This window comes from Bombus flavifrons, chromosome 5 (assembly GCF_040668555.2).
Source record: "Bombus flavifrons isolate JBK064 chromosome 5, iyBomFlav1_principal, whole genome shotgun sequence".
Taxonomy (NCBI): Eukaryota; Metazoa; Arthropoda; class Insecta; order Hymenoptera; family Apidae; genus Bombus; species Bombus flavifrons.
The window spans coordinates 15,262,269-15,280,305 of record NC_138446.1 but is presented as its reverse complement, the minus strand read 5'-3'; the positions used below and the strand labels follow the sequence as shown (position 1 = coordinate 15,280,305).

Here is an 18,037-nt window from a genome sequence, read left to right as displayed (position 1 = left end):
TGGTAACAACTGGTGGTACAAGCGGAAAGGGGGTGATTCTACGCGAAAAAAGAAGTCGAAAATATAGAATAAAAATTTTTTCTTTTTTAATTTTTCCATCGAGACAACGATCTACAGTGAGATCCGTTATAACGTACCGCAGGCGTACCGAGCGAAAATTCAAAGTCGATTTTCTCGAAAACAAAGCCTCGAACGAAAAATTTTTATTCTATATTTTCGACTTCTTTTTTCGCGTAGAATCACCCGCTTTCCGCTTGTACCACCAGTTACCAACCACCCTGTATACATGAAAAATGAATGGATTAAAACGTAAAGAAAAGTTAGAATCACAGACATTGTATGTGAAAATTTATCTCGAGACTGATGATTATTTATGCTATCTCTTTGCGATACGTATGTTTATCGATGTTATTAACACGTTGATTATCATCGATAGTCGTGGGTGACTCGTGTTACTAATTCTTCTTTTAAATACGATACATATTATGGACCACCAAATTGTCAACAATGTTAATGATTCGGATAACGTTGTGAGAAAAAAGCGTGCAAATAAAATATAATATTTTGCATGGATTAAATGTTACGCTGTAGTATATTTCGACGTAGCTCCTAAACAAATTACGGAGAATTCGCGTGGCAACTAACGTGTTAAAAAAGATATTGAAATAAATGTTTCGCAAAAATACAGTTCTGTAAATATTGAATTTAAAGCTTTGAATGGCTCGATAGTCGTATATACGTGGATCGTATATTTTTCGTTAGTTTCTCTCTATTATTCTTTCTGAATAATATTTTTATATACGAACACGACGTCAAAATATTATCTTACAGTTCCAGTTCCATTCTTTTTTTTCCTATACTCGTCACTCTTTTCTTAAAGTTTGTTCCATTAAAGATCTACCAGGAACTTCCACCAAGTAATCGTCGCTCAAACACCAAATCGTCCAACTCTGCTACCACGGAACGAGTCGAAGTTAGACGAAATGAGACGCAGGCCAGATCTCCAGAGGAGATTATCGTCCACGTAGCAGCAGTTCCATCAGAAGCTGCTAGTTTCGGTAATTGGTCCGTCTCACGGGGTATCGTCGGAGAACTTTTAAATCAGTTGACTGCAAGCACAATGCGGTATTATAGCGTTATCACGTTGATATTCGCGTGGGTCGATCTCCGTGCAGCACGTACGTCAACTCTCGTTGCGATTCTCGAAACAGCTGGAAAAGAGTCGCTATCGTCCCGATGGGATCGATCGAAGTTGAACAAGTACGTGACGTTGAAACTCTTCGTGTCGCACAGTGATATCGAAACGATCATCTTGTTACGAACAATACGCGAGATATACAGAGTCGTGGTACGAATGGAACTTAGCGACAACTCCGACGAATATTTCAAGATGCTTCGCTTGCTGACAAATTTTCTCCATTTCAAGGAAACCTCGACGAAAGACGACATACCCGCGGATGCAACATTCGCGAAACAATTGTTTCGCTGTTTCTACAGGCGCGCTCGATGTAAACGCGTGTTCGATACTCGCGGGTAATTTTCGAGACACGATCCGAAAGTTTGTCAACCCCGCGGGAAAAGAAGTTGGCCAATTCCAACTCGGTCATCTTTACGACTTCGAATATTTCTTCGAGTCTATAAAAACGTCGAGAACGTAGTTTCGTAAAGGGATCGTCGTGGATAGCTCGATATATAAGGGAATTGGGAAACGTTGAATGAAAAAGGCACGGGTTTCTTTCGAGACACTCGCAGAACGATCCCCCATTTTTCTCCCACTTTATAATGCCTTTGATGTATGTGCTTGGATAAATTCAGTGTCTAAGTTTGTTGGAAACTTTGTCGGGAACCGATTTTATACCTGGGGTTATACGTTCGTATCAAAGAGCCACTTTGGCAAAGGACGATCTTCGGATGAATATAAAAACTTCTATTGACCGTCTTCAAACGATGAATTCTAGATAAGTATTGTATATATACATATATAGAAATGTTGAATTTCTTGATTGAGGGAACCGAAGAGAAAATCAAAAATATCTTGTAATTTGTGTAACTGTAATAATAATATAATAACATACTGTAGTACTCTTTAAGGTATGTAGTATCGTAAATATAATATTATAATGATGATTTATTTACGATGAATGGATTGTACAGATTTAATTAATTAATCACAATAACGTATTATGGTCTAAACAACGCAATAGATAATTTGTAACTCTCGTCACAACGGATCCAACGCTCTCTCTCTTTCACGCGAACCACACTCTCACCACAACGCTGGCAACACTCGCACTTCTTGATTTGCACTCACCGATCCCTCAAAATGGTACTGCCCGCCCTTCGATCTTTTTTGTCTTCTCTCGGAGACGACCCCCCAGTACGCTCGGGTCACGCCACCGTTCGCGCCTATGATCGCGTATGCATCTTCCTTGTGTATGTGAAAAAAACGGACCGAAGGCGAATCGACGTTTCTGGAACTATACGCTGGTCGCTACATCGTATGCATTTCGCCGGTCTTATACGACGATCTGTCTGCGGCACTGCATTATACTATCCCGAGAAACTCGAACTTAAATATATGATAGACCAAGCGTATGCTCTCCCCCCTCCCTTTTTTGATATTACAGGTACTTAGATTAAACCAAAACCTTTATTTTTTCCAAAACCCTCTCCTCGTTTCCTTCCCACGAGCGCTCTAATTCCAAGCAAAAATAAATATGAAAGAAAAGGAGGAAGTATCAGGAGCGGTGTTCCGCGAGCTGGCCTGTTAAAGCGAGTTGGAGTCGTAAACTGTACGAAGCCTGTTTTTTCACGAAGCCAGCCTGTAAACTCGTACGAGTGGTTTAAAAACTTTGTATCTGCCGATGAAACGCGGATAAACTACGTAGTTTCCACTTTACATCGGGAGGTAAAAAGTAAATTACCCGTTTGAACGTCGTGGCTCTTTAGTTTGATATTTATAAAACGTTATCGTAAACAAACGAGAAGAATCTGGGTCGCGAATTAATTTAATTAAAGTTCGACAGACGCCGAAAAAAACTTGGTTCGACCTTTAGAAATATACAGATAAAACCGAATGTACATCGTTCCATTAATCATCGCGTCTGTGGCATTTTCCATCGATCGTCCGCGCCGTGTCAAAGAGGCAGCTTCTTGCGTGCATTAACGAACATCGTAAACTTTTGCATTACACCGCTGTAACCCGTCTCGTTGACGATGATGGAGTAGCTAAGTACATATAGGTTTTTGTGCCAGAAGAAGCATAACGTGGTTCGTCGTCTAAGATACAAGTCAACAGATGTAGGTAATTTTACCGAAAATTGTGTGTATATTAGAGCCAGGGTTCTCGGTCTACTGAAATACACAGCTTATTGCCACAAGTTGATAAAATGTTATTCTCGGCTCCACAAGCGTGAAGCGAGTACATGATGAATTGCAGTGTCAACTTTTCATCGTATCAGTCACCAACGGATATTAACCCTTTAGGGACGTCACGTTCCAGGGTGGAAGGAATGGGATCGATGAAAAACATCGTAAATGTTTGCAGCTTGATCGACGTATATTCTTAGAAAAGAAGATGCATCGCCATATATTTGCTATTTCTTCATATACCCATTTTGCATATTACGTGCATTCTGTGCATGTTTGCATCTTTAAACTTCGCATAAACGTATAAAAGCCTTGAATCTAGTCGGTTTAATAACACGGTTATGTACGAGTATACCGACATTCAAAGATCTCAGATCGACTGTAAAACTCTTTTGGCCACAAGGAGCTTTTCTTTTGAACTTTTTCACCGAATAGATTAACCTACTTAAAGGAGTAGATCCGAAATTTTAGGAAAAAGCGGACCTTTGATCTACTTATCGTTCGAAATGGCCGGCTTATGGAAAACCCGGACACGGAAATTCACAATTTCCTGTGCCATTCGCCATCTTTTCAGCGCTATCAGCATACCTCCTTCAATTTACCAAGGATTCTCTCAAAGTCGCAACCATTTTTCCAATTCTTTACGATGGAACCTCCTCGCAAAAATTAATTAAACCGTTTAATAGAACCTCTCGTTTAATTCGCCAACTATCACGGCTGTTAATATAGTACCATTTAAGACAATTTCCGAAGAAAGTGGCACGAACTAGACTGGCAGGAAGACCGTCGATGAGAATCAAACACGAAACGACACGAGTTCTCGATGTACTCTAGAAATATAACAAATTTCAAGGATCTGGCTCTTCGTTGCAGACGAAATCGACTTTTACATAATTGCCAGAATATCCCAGGTTATTTCGAATAATCCGATTGACCAAGCGATCCGTGAGGGTGCTGTTATTTCAGCCAGGAATATCCGAACGAAAATGGTTTTCCAGTCATTGGCCTTTTCGAATTTCGTTCTTCCTCGAGGTCTATCGTTTTTAACAACACATACTCTCACGTTCGTGAGTATTGGAACACCTGGCGTAATATAAAACGTAATAATTGGGCTAAACCGTCGAAGGAAGGATTGATCGATGAGAATTATAGGTTTAGGAGAACGATTCGAAATATGTAAATGTAAATTCTAGACAATAGCGTGCCTATTGAAAACAAAAAGAATTAACAGGAACAATAACCGATAACCGAAATCGTTGGATTTCATTCTTGGCCAGATATCGGGCGAGAAACGAAAACAACGTTTCCATTTTGGAGAGTTGCCACTATAAGAGAAGGGCTTGGTGAATGGGAAACGGTAATCGCGAGTTCGACATGATTATTATCGACGTCGCCAACCGATAATCCCGCTCCAAAGAAATCTGTGCCAGTGGGTGAGATTTACGACTCTGAGATTCGTTGAACTTTCCAGATTCCTATTTCGCGTTCCTCCAATAACGAAAATATTATATCTCGAAGAAGTTACGTACATAGTAACCTAATACTTCCATATGGCTACAAAAATTTGATACCATAAAATAAAACGATACTACGAGCGATATTATGAAGATGAATGTGATAAAAAATGATTCATCGACCTCTTATACTTCGGTGTTCAGCGTGTGATTAAAAATCGAGAGAGTCGTAGCGTTAAATGGGCGCGTCAATTGTTCACGGTTTACGATTTCGTTAATTTACAACGTAACAATTAAAGCATCCTAAACGCGAGCACATTCGATATGTCGCGTCTTTGTGCTGGAATTTAATTTTCCTGGTAGACCGTTACGAATTTCGAATTTCATTGCAGCCTGCTTTTCCCGACGATCGTTGCTACAGTTTCGTTCTTTTCGCGGGCATCCGATTTAACGCGTCCACCCATCTTGCCGAGTTATCGATTTCACGTACACAACACCCTCTCCCACTTTTGCTTCCACGCGAAACATCGAGTTATATTAGGTCGCGGGAGTCTCGGTTTTTTTTTCATAAAGTCACGATTTTTCAACGTGCTATACGAAATAATTTGCGCAATATCTCTTTTTATCGCGTGCAATGTCACGTTTCCAAGTATCAACTGGCTATTTTAGTCGATTCCTATTAACAGTATACGTTATTAAAATATGTATATGACATCGTATGATCTAAATCCTCTCTTAACGTTGAAACACGTAATCCTCTCTTGATAAATTTAACATCGAGACCCTTTTCCTCCTGAAACTTGCGCTTTATTCTACAATTATATTCAAATGTTCCATATACCCCTCCACTTCCAGTTTATCCATAATTTCATTGAATTTCACCAAAAATAAGCAAATGTTCGCGTACTTTTGACTATGCGTAAAGCGTATCTCTTAGAAAGGACGAGCTAATACGTTTGCACTCGATCGACCACTTCCAAGAATACGACTAAATTAGGATCCTAGGATTTCTCATTTAATACCGTGTTTCCAACTTTAAATAAAGCAAAGTGGAAGATCAAAGCGCGCGGAACAGCTTTCTAGATGAGAAGCCAAGCTGTTAGACAGAATAGAGGATGAGGAAGAACAATGAATCTGAGAGCCAGCGGGAAAGCAGATCTTTCACGTTGGCGTATATCTTCGTTTGATTTCTTCTTCGATTTGTTCGCAGAGCTTGTGCATTCGCGTTGCTGGTCGCGTAATCGATTCATTTGTATCGGTTACGAGACTCACCGCTACCTCGTTCGACTGCAGAGGGAATGGTCATTACTTCCGGTTTAACCGGCGACGCGAAGGTTTATTTACGCGTGCTACGTCGCCTCGTTATTCACGAGTTCTGTTCACCTCATATACGGAAATGCAGGCATTGTTTCGTCGTAGACGACGGTAACAACTGAACACTCGCGGTCTTGCTATTATGGTGGAGTAATAATACGTCTTTGTTTGGGTCACGGCTGTATATCACACGAGGTAATAGGATTAATAGAATGAGAGAAATTAAAAGTGCGCATTAATCAGGACGAATAGAGGTGAAACTCTAGGTTGCGTTTACAATTTTCAATTGTTTAGACTGGAACAATTGAAACAAGTTGCAGGAATAAATTATATGGCGAAGAATTTCCGGCGAGTGTGATTACCATAAGTAAAACACCGAGGGAGCTCTTTGTACGTGCTGGAACATTTTATGGGGAGCCTACATTTTTTAGGTTCTTTAATACGTGCGTTCGGGACGTTGCTCGTCAACATTTTAACTTTGAGATCGTAGTCTGCCGAGCTCTTTTTGAATTCCCTTATCACACGGATCTTGGGTTGCTTCGTTAAATATTCTACGTGAAAGCCACCTACACTCGGATCCGAAAATTCCTTTGACGATCGGAATGAAAGAACCGTACCTAAATTTTGCCGATCTATCCTTTGTAGGAATGAAATCTGACATAATATTTCATCTGCCTGTGGAGGGAAAGATTAGCACGCTAGGAATATGAATTAAATTTAATAATTTATCAGCCATATTTCTGTTCGTGTCGACTAAATAATTGAACATTCAAAAGTCAGTCCATCCGATTATTAATGAAAATTCGCACAAGAAGCATCATCGAAATGAGAAACCAGCGTGTTAAAGATTACTAAGGTTACGTCGGAATATAGACCTGATTCTACCGCTATTTTTAAAGTTAAATACGAAATTCAAGCTAACTAATCATACTGATAAAAGTAGCAAATCGATCGGTTAGAGTGTTTATTCTTAAAAATAGAAAACGATCAGTTGCAAAATTTGGATAGAAATTTTATAGATTAGTACTAGGGTGAATATTTAGAAATATGAATAATTCTTCGTTAAACGTACGAACACGTGCAAGCTTGTTTTCCTCTTGTATTACGTAACATTATGTATTTTCTCACACACATTTCATTTTGATTTCTTGGTACCAGTTTCATACATCATTCGTCGGTAGTTGTGATGTAAAATAGGGTCGAGCAACTAGCAATAGCTGTCACATAATTCAAAATTCCAAGAATACCAGTTTGACGTAGCGAAACCCTATATTATTGGTTCCACGTAAATTACGTGAATTTCTGAATTTAATTCCAAGCTATAGGTATTGATCGACGCTGCGTGTGAACCGACTGCCGATGTAACCAGCGCATCTTTTCCGGCGGTCGTAAAACGATGTTACAAGGTCTGTAGATGGAGTTTCGCTACGTATTCCCCTCGTTGAAGTATCAAGCGCGACCGTTTCCACTAGAAAATTGTTCCGCCTTTAATCGATGGTTTATCCGACGAATCAGGTCGAGTTTATTAACGAACCATCGTCGATTTGACCCGACTGTTTTTCTCTTTTCACTTCCAAAACTGCACGCGAAGACTAACTAAGCTTTACGATATTGCAACCACTGACACACGAGAATTATCGAACTCCGAATGCTCCGCACACGGTGGACTATGTTCTACGACAACAATATTGAAATAAATGGCCTCTGTGGCGAAACGGACGACTTTTGCTCAACAAGTATCGATACCACTGTATCGTGCTGAATTCATGAAATACGAATTCCCCTGGTTTCTTCATATATTAGAGATCGTATCTATGCTTTCGCTCTACTCTCTGTTCCGTTCGCAAACATTGCCGGATAACAAGCCACGAGCTTAATATTTATGGACAGCAAGTAATTTATCATTTAAGTCGATATAAACGCGACTAACGTACTGCTGTGTAATTCTATTATATATAGAGAATTCTTTTAATATAAACAACATCCAAACGAAAAAGTTTCGAATATCGTCTTTAATACTTTTGTAAATTTTACATCGTTAATGTGATCTTGTACTGTCTTACGTATATTTCAAAATAAACTCTTGAAATCTGTCGTTTCCTTCTTTTTGTCTCTTTTCTCTCTCTCTCTTTTTTTTCTGAGAGAGAGAACTTGAGTGAAAAATTAGCTTGACCTTGGAAGCTCGATGTCAAGTGGAAGTTCCACTTTTGTATGTAGATCGACGTATATTTAAATTCGTAAGCTGCACGACTCTCAATTTTATACAAGAATAAACACAGACTGTATTAGTGATATGAGTCGTTCATAAGCCAGACGTGCAGTAATACGGTGACAAATTTATCAGAATAAGATCTGACCTTACAAACAGACTAGCGTGTTGTTAAGCGTTTGTTTTATCGTAAGTCTGTTGAAAGTTTGTTAGGAAATCTGCGCTTAATTGTTCTTTTTTCTTCGTCTTTTGTAGCTAGATGAATATATCAAATTAATACGAGGACCACGAGTTTATTGGATAAAATGTTGATACGTTTCTACAACTGTCTGCACTTCATTAAAAGTACTCGGGAACTGCACGGAAGAAGGTTATTACCGTGATATTCTTTTTTTTTTTTTGTTTTTTTTTTCTCTTTTTGTAGCAAATGCACAATGGTTAATTGTGTACTGGACAGAATTGTGGTTCTTTTTTCTCGGCGAAAATAAAGAACGTTGATAAAGAATGGAGCAAGCGAATACAATGTAGAATATTAGTTTCTCCTTGGACTTATGCTATTCATCTTTTATGCGATATTACCCAGGGACAGAAGGAGACTATGTAATAATACGAAAACGATGTATACGTAATGAGACGTTTCGTCGTGTTTTTCTCGAGGATATATTTTCTAGCACGAAGGAAGAATAACACGGAGGAAGAATAACACGGAGGAAGAAAAAATCGCAATAAGAGGGAGGTTTCATTTGGAAAGCAGTTCGAATGAAATTCGACATTTAATACGAAAATTCCACGTGTTGCTGTTGAGATCTGGATTTCTGCCAAAATTGATGTACCGCGGTTATTCGGAACGTTGCAAGCAAATACGCTAATAATATCTTGTCGCAACTGCTACTTTGTTTCCTGGCCAGAACAAGCGTCATTATTCGCTGGAGCGTCTGCTCGTGATCGTTCGTGGTAAATGACTTCGAGAAATAGAAGATCTATACAACCGAGGAAAATACATCTTTCAGGGAATTAGCTCGAAATAAAAAATTACTAACTAAACTATTTAGTATACAACAATTTCTTCTTCTTCTACAATTTAAATAACGGTATTTGTATTTAATGGTGCTTAATGTTTTTATAATAAAGATAGTCGTGAATGTTTAATCCAAACGTTCGTTCAGTGAAGCGATCACTCGTGCGGTTAATCTTCGTTTGCTCCACTCGTTGTTCAAACAATGCGGAAATAAATTTGCCAGGGTAAAAAGGGGCGGAAAGTAAATTGCTGAAACGTTAAGACGATCGTTTTACGGGTAATTGCAAGGCTATAGGAAGGATGGCCCGATAATGGCGATCGATCGGCGCTCATTAGCTTGCGGAGCAACACGACGCACCGCGAATTTTCTCACGGTTTAAGCGTTCGTCATATCGCCATTCATTTCGCATCGTCTAATACCAGAGACTAATGAGTGCTTCTAAAACAATATGTTTCCCGTGCAGCAATCGCGCGTCAGCTTAATTCCACTTCAACGGAGTTTAATAGAAAACGAATCGAACGATCGTCCTGAACGCTCCTGGAAAATTTTCACGATCGAGTCGGACGAGAAGGAGATCCTTTTTTGGTTCCCGATTATCTCGTAGTTCAACGCTTTAACGAGGATTTCGGCGAACTTTCCGTCCAAGAGGCCACCAACGAATAATATTTCAGCGCAGCGACCCGATGAAAACACAGATAACTCCTTCCATTGGATACCGATAATGACTCACGTTTAATGAAACTGGAGAAAACGCGAAGCGAGTTAAACGAGAACGAGGTTCTCTCTTTTCCATGAACAACGCGAACTTTCCTGCTAATAATACTCGCGTCCGAAACGATAACGACGATCCTTCATGAACGAACCATCGTGATTTTCAAACGAGACGTGCGATCTAATTTGCGAGAGTAATCAAAGCAAGGAATTCGTGCTACCGATGTGGAACTTCGACGATCATCGTTTCATTGAATTATTTCAGATAAAATCGATGGATAATCGAGGCGCGCTAACCTTGTAAAGCATTCGAAAGTATTAACTGGAAAAGTAACGTTAGTTTCTTGCATGTTAACTTGCTACGGTCTTGTTATTTTATTGAATTTTACAATCAATTTTACAATCAAAAAACAACTTCTCAATCAAACGAACTTCACCTTACCCTGAGTCTTCGCAATTTTTCACCATGAGCTCTTACCTGTTCTCCGAGTTCTCCAGCAAAAATCTGTCAAAATTGATTACGTCGTTGCCTCGTTCTAAAAAATTGCAAATCTGAATCTTGCAACTTCTAAAAGCGTCAGAGTCTCGGGAAGCAGCGAAGGATTGACCAAACGATCGTGCAAAGCGGTCAACGCCAGTGTTCCAACGCTTTTACCAACGGATCGTGCGTAGTCGCTTTCGCTGCATTGAAAATCATCCTTAAAGATTCGGCCAACGAAGAACATCTGGTGCAGTTTCGCGTCGAGTTCTCGAGTTTCTCGAGCCGCTTGTTCGGCTTACCAGCGTGGCGAAAGCCACAAGCTGTGGTTGCCCGAAACGTTGAACTCTCAAGTCACGAGTCAACTCGGATCACCGTAATGTTCCTCGCAATCTAACCTTCCCTGCTTGTTCCAGAGTTGTCAACAGGATTCTCGGTTTTCGGAGCTACCCTGTTCCCAAAGATTTACGTTTCATTTGATCAACAATCGCGTTGCTAGGTTTATTTTGGAAAGAGAATGATCTTGGAGAGGTTAGTGCCTAATTTATGACGTCGATGAATGATTTAATATATAATACAACGAAATGAATTATTTACGAACGAAATTAATTAATTATTAACGAAATTATGAAACAAGGTGAGTAGAAGAAAAGCAAACTCAAAAATAGAATTCGAACGAGAGCTGTGAGAAATATTTCGAATCGACTACTATCAAAGAGTTTGCGGAACGACAACAACAATCGTAGTGTAGTCATAGTTTGTCTAATTAAAGTGACACAGAGCGATGTTTTAAGTGTTTCAAACGTTCCAAGAGGTTTAAGTAAATTCCACCAAGTTCTAGTATCTAAATCAACAGTTACGCTGTTAGGGTTGTTTGGATAGAGAACTGTCTTGGAGAACTAGAGTTAAGTATAATATGATATAGCAGTCTGTTTCTGTTTAATTGAAGTGGAATTTAATTAGAATGGAATACGGCGGTGTTTTGGGTGTTCCAGTTTACTTGCGCACATTTGTTTAATTTAACGTTTCGTGCCAATTGTATAACAAACGTGTTGCGAATGCTTTCGAAGCTTTGACCGTAAAAGGATCGTTATATATATAATATAGGGCAACAAAAAGTAATAATTATTTACAAATTCATACATATTTACATTTAGATGTATGTTTAATTAATTATCGATTATTAATTATGTAGCACATTCAAACGATTAATGTTTGCAAGCGTGCATAATATTGCATATTTAATTGATGAAATATGAAGAATTTGATATCGCGAGCTATCGAAGATTAATTCAACTGCAACGATAATTTAACTGTAATTTCACAACCGAAATAAAAAATTATACTCGTTCATAAACGATATAAGAGACTATAATTATTTTGTCAGGTATAACTATTGAAAACACTTAGAACTTACAATCGTAAGATCAAACTCGTATTACGAAAGCAATAAGAATTTCAGATGGTTCAAACTTCTCGATCACCTTCTCTTTGAGACACACCCTCCATCGATTCATCTGATGAAAGCAACCGGTGCTATACACCACACAAATTGAGTCTATTGTTGCCAATAATGGGGTTGAAACTGCTCGTCGAACCCTTGCCAACGAAATCTTTGTACTGCAGATCTAAAAAATCCTCAGGACGCGAAATTCAATCAGAAAGTTTTCAATAGCTTAGCTCACTCGCTGTCTGTATCGAAACCTCTTAAAGACAAATTTAAATTTAATCTGTATAAAGAAAAAATGTCGGATTCATCCGAAGAGGCGTTAATTTACGCCTGTACATGGTGAAATCAAATTTGAAAAACGGTGCTTTCTTGTGTTTCAGACTCGTGTGCTCGGGAGGAAACGGGAGAAGGCGAGCGTGCGGCGTTGACTTCCGAGTGATCGGGTGTCCGGAAGCGCAATCGTTTCACAGCTGACGGAATGACGTTGGATCCATCTCTCGTGTCGTCGTTGTCGGCGCAGCGATCCTTCGTCTACCCTCTGATCCTCGACGGAATACGACGACCACACGTTTAATTCCTAAAAGGCGGTTCATACATTCGTATCTCCCCTAAAGACGAACAAATCTCGTGAAAAAGAGAAAGTAAAGACTGTCTCGGTAATCTTTCTTCGTGCCGAGTGATCGCAGTTAGATCTCTTGAACCATCAATCGAAAGCCATCGTGTGAATAATCTCCGGGAGAAGATCGTTCGAGAAAAAAGTAAATTTACGAAGGGAACGAGGATCGTTCGTTGGACGAGGAATCTAAGACGGCTGGAGCAAAATGAACGCCACGATAATAAGCTACGAGACGACGCCGAGCGTGATCGACTACGCTCGCAAGATGAATCAGGAGGAGTCGATGATCCAGAATTGCGAGGCTGATCTGCCGATCGTCTCGCTGGTCAATCAGATTCTCTATTCTATCGTCTGCATCGTTGGTCTTCTCGGAAATACTCTGGTGATTTACGTGGTGTTACGGTTCTCGAAGATGCAGACAGTGACCAACATGTACATCGTGAACCTGGCTATAGCGGACGAGTGTTTCTTGATAGGAATACCTTTCTTGGTGACCACGATGAGTCTACGTAGCTGGATCTTCGGGAAGATCATGTGCAAAGCGTATATGACTACAACCAGCATCAATCAGTTTACCAGCAGCATCTTCCTTTTCATCATGAGCGCCGATCGTTACATCGCCGTGTGTCATCCGATATCTTCGCCGAAGATTCGTACGCCATTCATCTCCAAAGTGGTCTCTCTAACAGCCTGGGCCACGAGCGCTCTCTTTATGATCCCTATATTTCTGTACGCCAACGCGATGGAGTCTGAGAAAGGAATCAACTGTAACATCTACTGGCCAAACGATCGCGGAGGCCACACTACCTTTACTTTGTACACGTTCATCCTAGGCTTCGCCATTCCACTGATTCTCATTCTGATCTTTTATTTCCTCGTAATCAGGAAGCTTCAAACGGTCGGACCAAAGAACAAGTCCAAGGAGAAGAAACGATCCCATCGTAAAGTGACCAAGTTAGTGCTGACAGTGATCACGGTGTACGTTTTGTGTTGGCTACCCTACTGGCTGATGCAAGTGGCGTTGATCTACACTCCACCCAAACAGTGTCAGAGCAAGATCACGATTACCAGTTTCTTACTCGCTGGCTTCCTCAGTTATAGCAACAGCGCGATGAATCCTATCTTATACGCTTTCCTCAGCGACAATTTCAAGAAAAGTTTCTTGAAAGCGTGCACTTGCGCCGCTGGGAAGGACGTGAATGCCACGTTGCATATCGAGAACAGTGTATTTCCACGGAGGAACAAGGCGAACGCTGAAAGGCTTCAGTCGAATCGACAAGCTACATCCGGTCAATCGAGGATGGAGCTGGAAGACGAAGACGCCGAGAGAGGATTACTGATCAGCAAAACTTCCACGACGACGGTGACCATGACGTCACGATCGAATATTACCATAGGCAACGAGCCGAGAGATCAAACGCAGAGAGAGAAAGACGCGATGAAAAATGGAACGCAATTGACATTACTGACGCAGGTGTAAAGAATAAACGAAGAAAATGAAGATAACGATTCAACGAAATGCAAACGACGGGCTAACCACGGCCTCTTATTTTTTTCTTTTCCTTGTCACGGTGACCAGATGAGCTTAGGATCATCGTGCAAGAAGAGAACTGATTTTAAGGAACGAAGAAGATCGATGTCGTGGAACGAATTTTCAGACGACGTTAGAATCGTCGAAACAGCGACTCGATAAGATCGTTCGTCGAATTTTTGCTACTTTCCCTCGCGATCCCGGTACCGAAGGATTTGCTCCAAAATCACGTTCGTGTGTCAACCAAATGTAAACGCCCATTTCTGTACAGTTGTCTCGTTCAATTCCTTCGTTGTAGTAGCTGGTTTCGAACATTAGCCGCAAAAAGGTTGGAATATTACTGGAAATCGGCCGAGGAAGGAGGCCGAGCATTGCTTGACCCGTGACGCACGTGCCGCCATTACTCCTCTTGGAGAACGGGTCAAGAGCGTGGTCATTCCGTTTAGTTAACTCTACACGCACGCACAGCAACCGAGAGAATAAACGAATCGTCGATGAGTTTGCCAAGCGCGGGAACAGAAGCGCTATCGAAGAACAGAATCCCTTTGATAAAATCGCTGTTGAAGAGGCGAGTCTTATTTCTGTACAGAATACCATCGCTTGACAGATCGTATAAAATTTAATGAAATTCCATTGGTAAATAAATTAAACGAGAAGAAAAGCAAGTCAAATTTGTACATATTATATACATATACCGTAGTCGATCGATGTATTTATCGATTAAGGTGGATGGTTCAACGAAAGGAAAAAGCGAATGATTTCCGTGCCAAAGACAGAGTATTTCAACGACACGTTTCTGCCTAGTAAGAAGCACGACGATAGTGCTTCAACGTCTTTACGAACGAGTCTATTCGATCTATGGCTGAGGAAGATCGATACAGCATGGCCCGAAGAAGAGAACAAGTTGCCTCGGAGACTCGCGGTTGGAACAGCTTTCTTTCGTATTTTCTTGCTTCCTCGATGCCTCGTTCCATTATTTCGATTTTTATTCACCCTCTTTTCTTACTCGTGACAAGGCGCACATTGTGTGGAAGAGAAATCGTGACGAAGATCGGGATAAAATTGTTCCAAGGACTATGGCAAGAAATCGTCGAGTATTTTCGTGATTTACCGCTGTATTTCGGATTGGTTTACTTTGTGAAAACAACGTGTCGATCGTTTAGAAAGTTAAACGTTCTTTCAGAACGTTCAAATTGAAAAATACATCGTGGACGGAGACTAATAGCGAACGTTTGACAGCGTGTTGCGTAGTTATGAGAATTTACCGCTTTCATTAGTCTTAAATCTAAAAAGAAAAAAAAAAACTGTCGTTGTAGTTCGAGTTTAAAAAATTCTTGTATACGCGCACGATGAGGAGAATACGAAGAGAACATCGTTTCATCATCCGATGATGGACACTGTGTTCGTGGATCACGATTCTTGCTCGACTTGATCGAACCTCCGAGACAAAAATGTGTATTTCAACGACACTATAACTCGATAGTAATTTGAAAATTGTTCAATGAAGTCGAGCAACAAATAAATCGACGTTATGACCGTCAATTGTCGTATAAGAAAGAAAAGACGGGAAGAGGAAGAAAATCGTCAGTCGCTATCAATTTTCTCTACTTATCAAGTTGTGTAAAGTAAAGTAAAAGTTAACGCGTGAATGTATAAAGTTTCGAGAGCTGATCATAAAGATCAAAAGCTGCCTTCGCAAGTAACACGTTGAAGAATCGAGATGGCGATGAAAGGATGGAATTGTGTTTAAGGAACGTTGGTCTTCAATAAACTAGCGATATAAGTAGCGAATAGTCGCGCTGATTGTCCTACGTTTGCCTTTCAATCAGCATATCTTTTGAACTGCGAAGAGGTTTTCATTACTACGCGTCGTTCTATGGCACGCAATTATTCTGTTTCGCAAATTTAAAAGTACGATGCTTTTGAACCTCAAGTTATTCTTCTTTTGAATGTATCTACCTCGCGAGGGATGAAATTGTACCCAAGAAAAACTAAATTTCGCCGACTGGGAGATTCATAAAATCACACTGAAATTTGAATTTCAACGTATTGTAATTTCCAGTATACTCGACGAAACAGTATCGACTCGTCGCTTCTCGCGATTCAGAAATTTTACAACTTTTTTAATTTTACAGCCAATATCGAATTTTACTTTATTCCAATTATCGTCATCTTCCCACTTAAATTAACGATAAATTACCGAAGTGCTATCGCAGTTCAACTATTAAAAGAGAATCGATTCGTCGTCGAAACCAGCTCGAGTATAAGATCTGATCAAGCTAACAATGAAACTCATTCTGTTTAGAAAGCATAGCAGCTACAACAGCCACATCGAAGATACACACACAGTTTCGAACGGGGCCAGTCGTGAAACAAGCTTCAACGTATCACATGCGAGCACAGTTCGTTTCAGCTCGTTAATTTCAGTCTACACACGTGCTCGTAAAAGCCAAGAAACGAGCACGAGTGCGGATCATTATGTGACCTACTCGTAGATAGTCCCAGCGGGGATGCATTTAAAAAATGAACAGGAGCAACGTAAACGTCGTTGTAAAAATACTTACTCGAAATTGCAAGAACGAACGAGAACATCGCTGCGTTCTCGTTCAGCGAGAACAGTTGGATGAACGAGATTGCGATCTAGCGTTGAGAAATTTCCGTTTCCTAATTAAATGTCAAATAAACGTCGATTATCGGATCGTCGATACGAACAGGTTAAACGATATACCGGGGCGAACTTGTTGAAAAGTGTGTAGTCGATTCTTATGGGTTCGCCAACTGATAGTAATTTCTTGCAGTCAACATTGGCAACTTTATACTACGGATGGTCTTTATTTGACGATATAAGCCGGCGCGATACTGCGAGGATCTTCGAAGAGCGTAAGTTAAATATCGGAAGCACTCGAAACACGAGCTGGGAATTTTCGAAGATTTGCTTAAAAAGCTATCGCTTCTGCCTACGGGTTCCATAATCGATTTTGCGATAGGAATATGAACCTTGATCGAACAGTCAACTATACGGGATATTCGTTAAACACTGTAGGTTAACTCGATCGATTACCAAATATCTTAATTTCCGTCAAAGTAAAATCTAAATATTTGACACGATCCGTTGCAAAAGACATACAATACGCCGCGGAAGATAATCTCATTTTACCAACTCCCTCTGAATATTCCCGCGCGATCATCGGAATTTCCAGCGTACAGCAAACAACAGGTAAACGCAAAACGGTAATTCAGGTTGCGAAATCCAGGTAAATACAGCCGCGCTTAACGGACTACAGTAGTTGAATACCTATCTGTAACAATTAGAATCCGTCGTCCATAACGAGACGAAGTTCCCTGCTTAAATCATTACGCGAAATCTTTGAGAGATTAGCCAACTTCTGTTTGTCCGACGCCGCACGGTTTGTCCTTATGATAGAATAAAAAAAAGGATCTGTTTCGCGAGCCCAACGATTTCAAAAAAAGCGGAATATTCGTATGTTTATAATCGAGATTATTGCTAAAAAATCTGAGTCTTTCGTTCCATAACTATTTATGCGAAAAATCGCTAAACTTTATGTTTTTAGACGTCTCAGGGTGCTATACTTCCTTAAGAAAATAATCGAATTATTCTGTGTTGCTTATTACTGTTATCACTAGTACACAGAACATTCAATATGGTGAAGCACAGTTTCGCGAGAGACGGACGATTAGGTGTACGTGTTCTACGCAGGAAACGTACGACGGTTCGGAAAATGGGATGAGAAGTTCGCCGACGAATTAACGTTAATCGCGTATGAGCAATTAGCGTACGCTAAAGGAGTGTGAATCGGGCAATCAAAGAGGAAAACTTGATCATACCGAAAAATGTATTTCATGACATCTCGTACGAATGTGAATA

At 40.2% G+C, this 18,037-nt stretch overlaps 1 protein-coding gene across 2 annotated transcripts in view; it reads left to right on the top strand.

Moving 5' to 3' along the window:
- The window catches only part of LOC138179846 (somatostatin receptor type 2), a 76,949-nt gene extending 59,122 nt beyond the window's left edge, over positions 1-17,827 (top strand). For both annotated transcript variants that reach the window (XM_069113019.1, XM_069113021.1), the window contains exon 2: positions 12,385-17,827. In XM_069113019.1, coding sequence (XP_068969120.1) covers positions 12,826-14,100 — 1,275 coding nt within the window. In that variant the 5' untranslated portion in view covers positions 12,385-12,825 and the 3' untranslated portion in view covers positions 14,101-17,827. The remainder of the gene's footprint in view (positions 1-12,384) is intronic.
- The last annotated feature ends 210 nt before the right edge of the window (positions 17,828-18,037 follow it).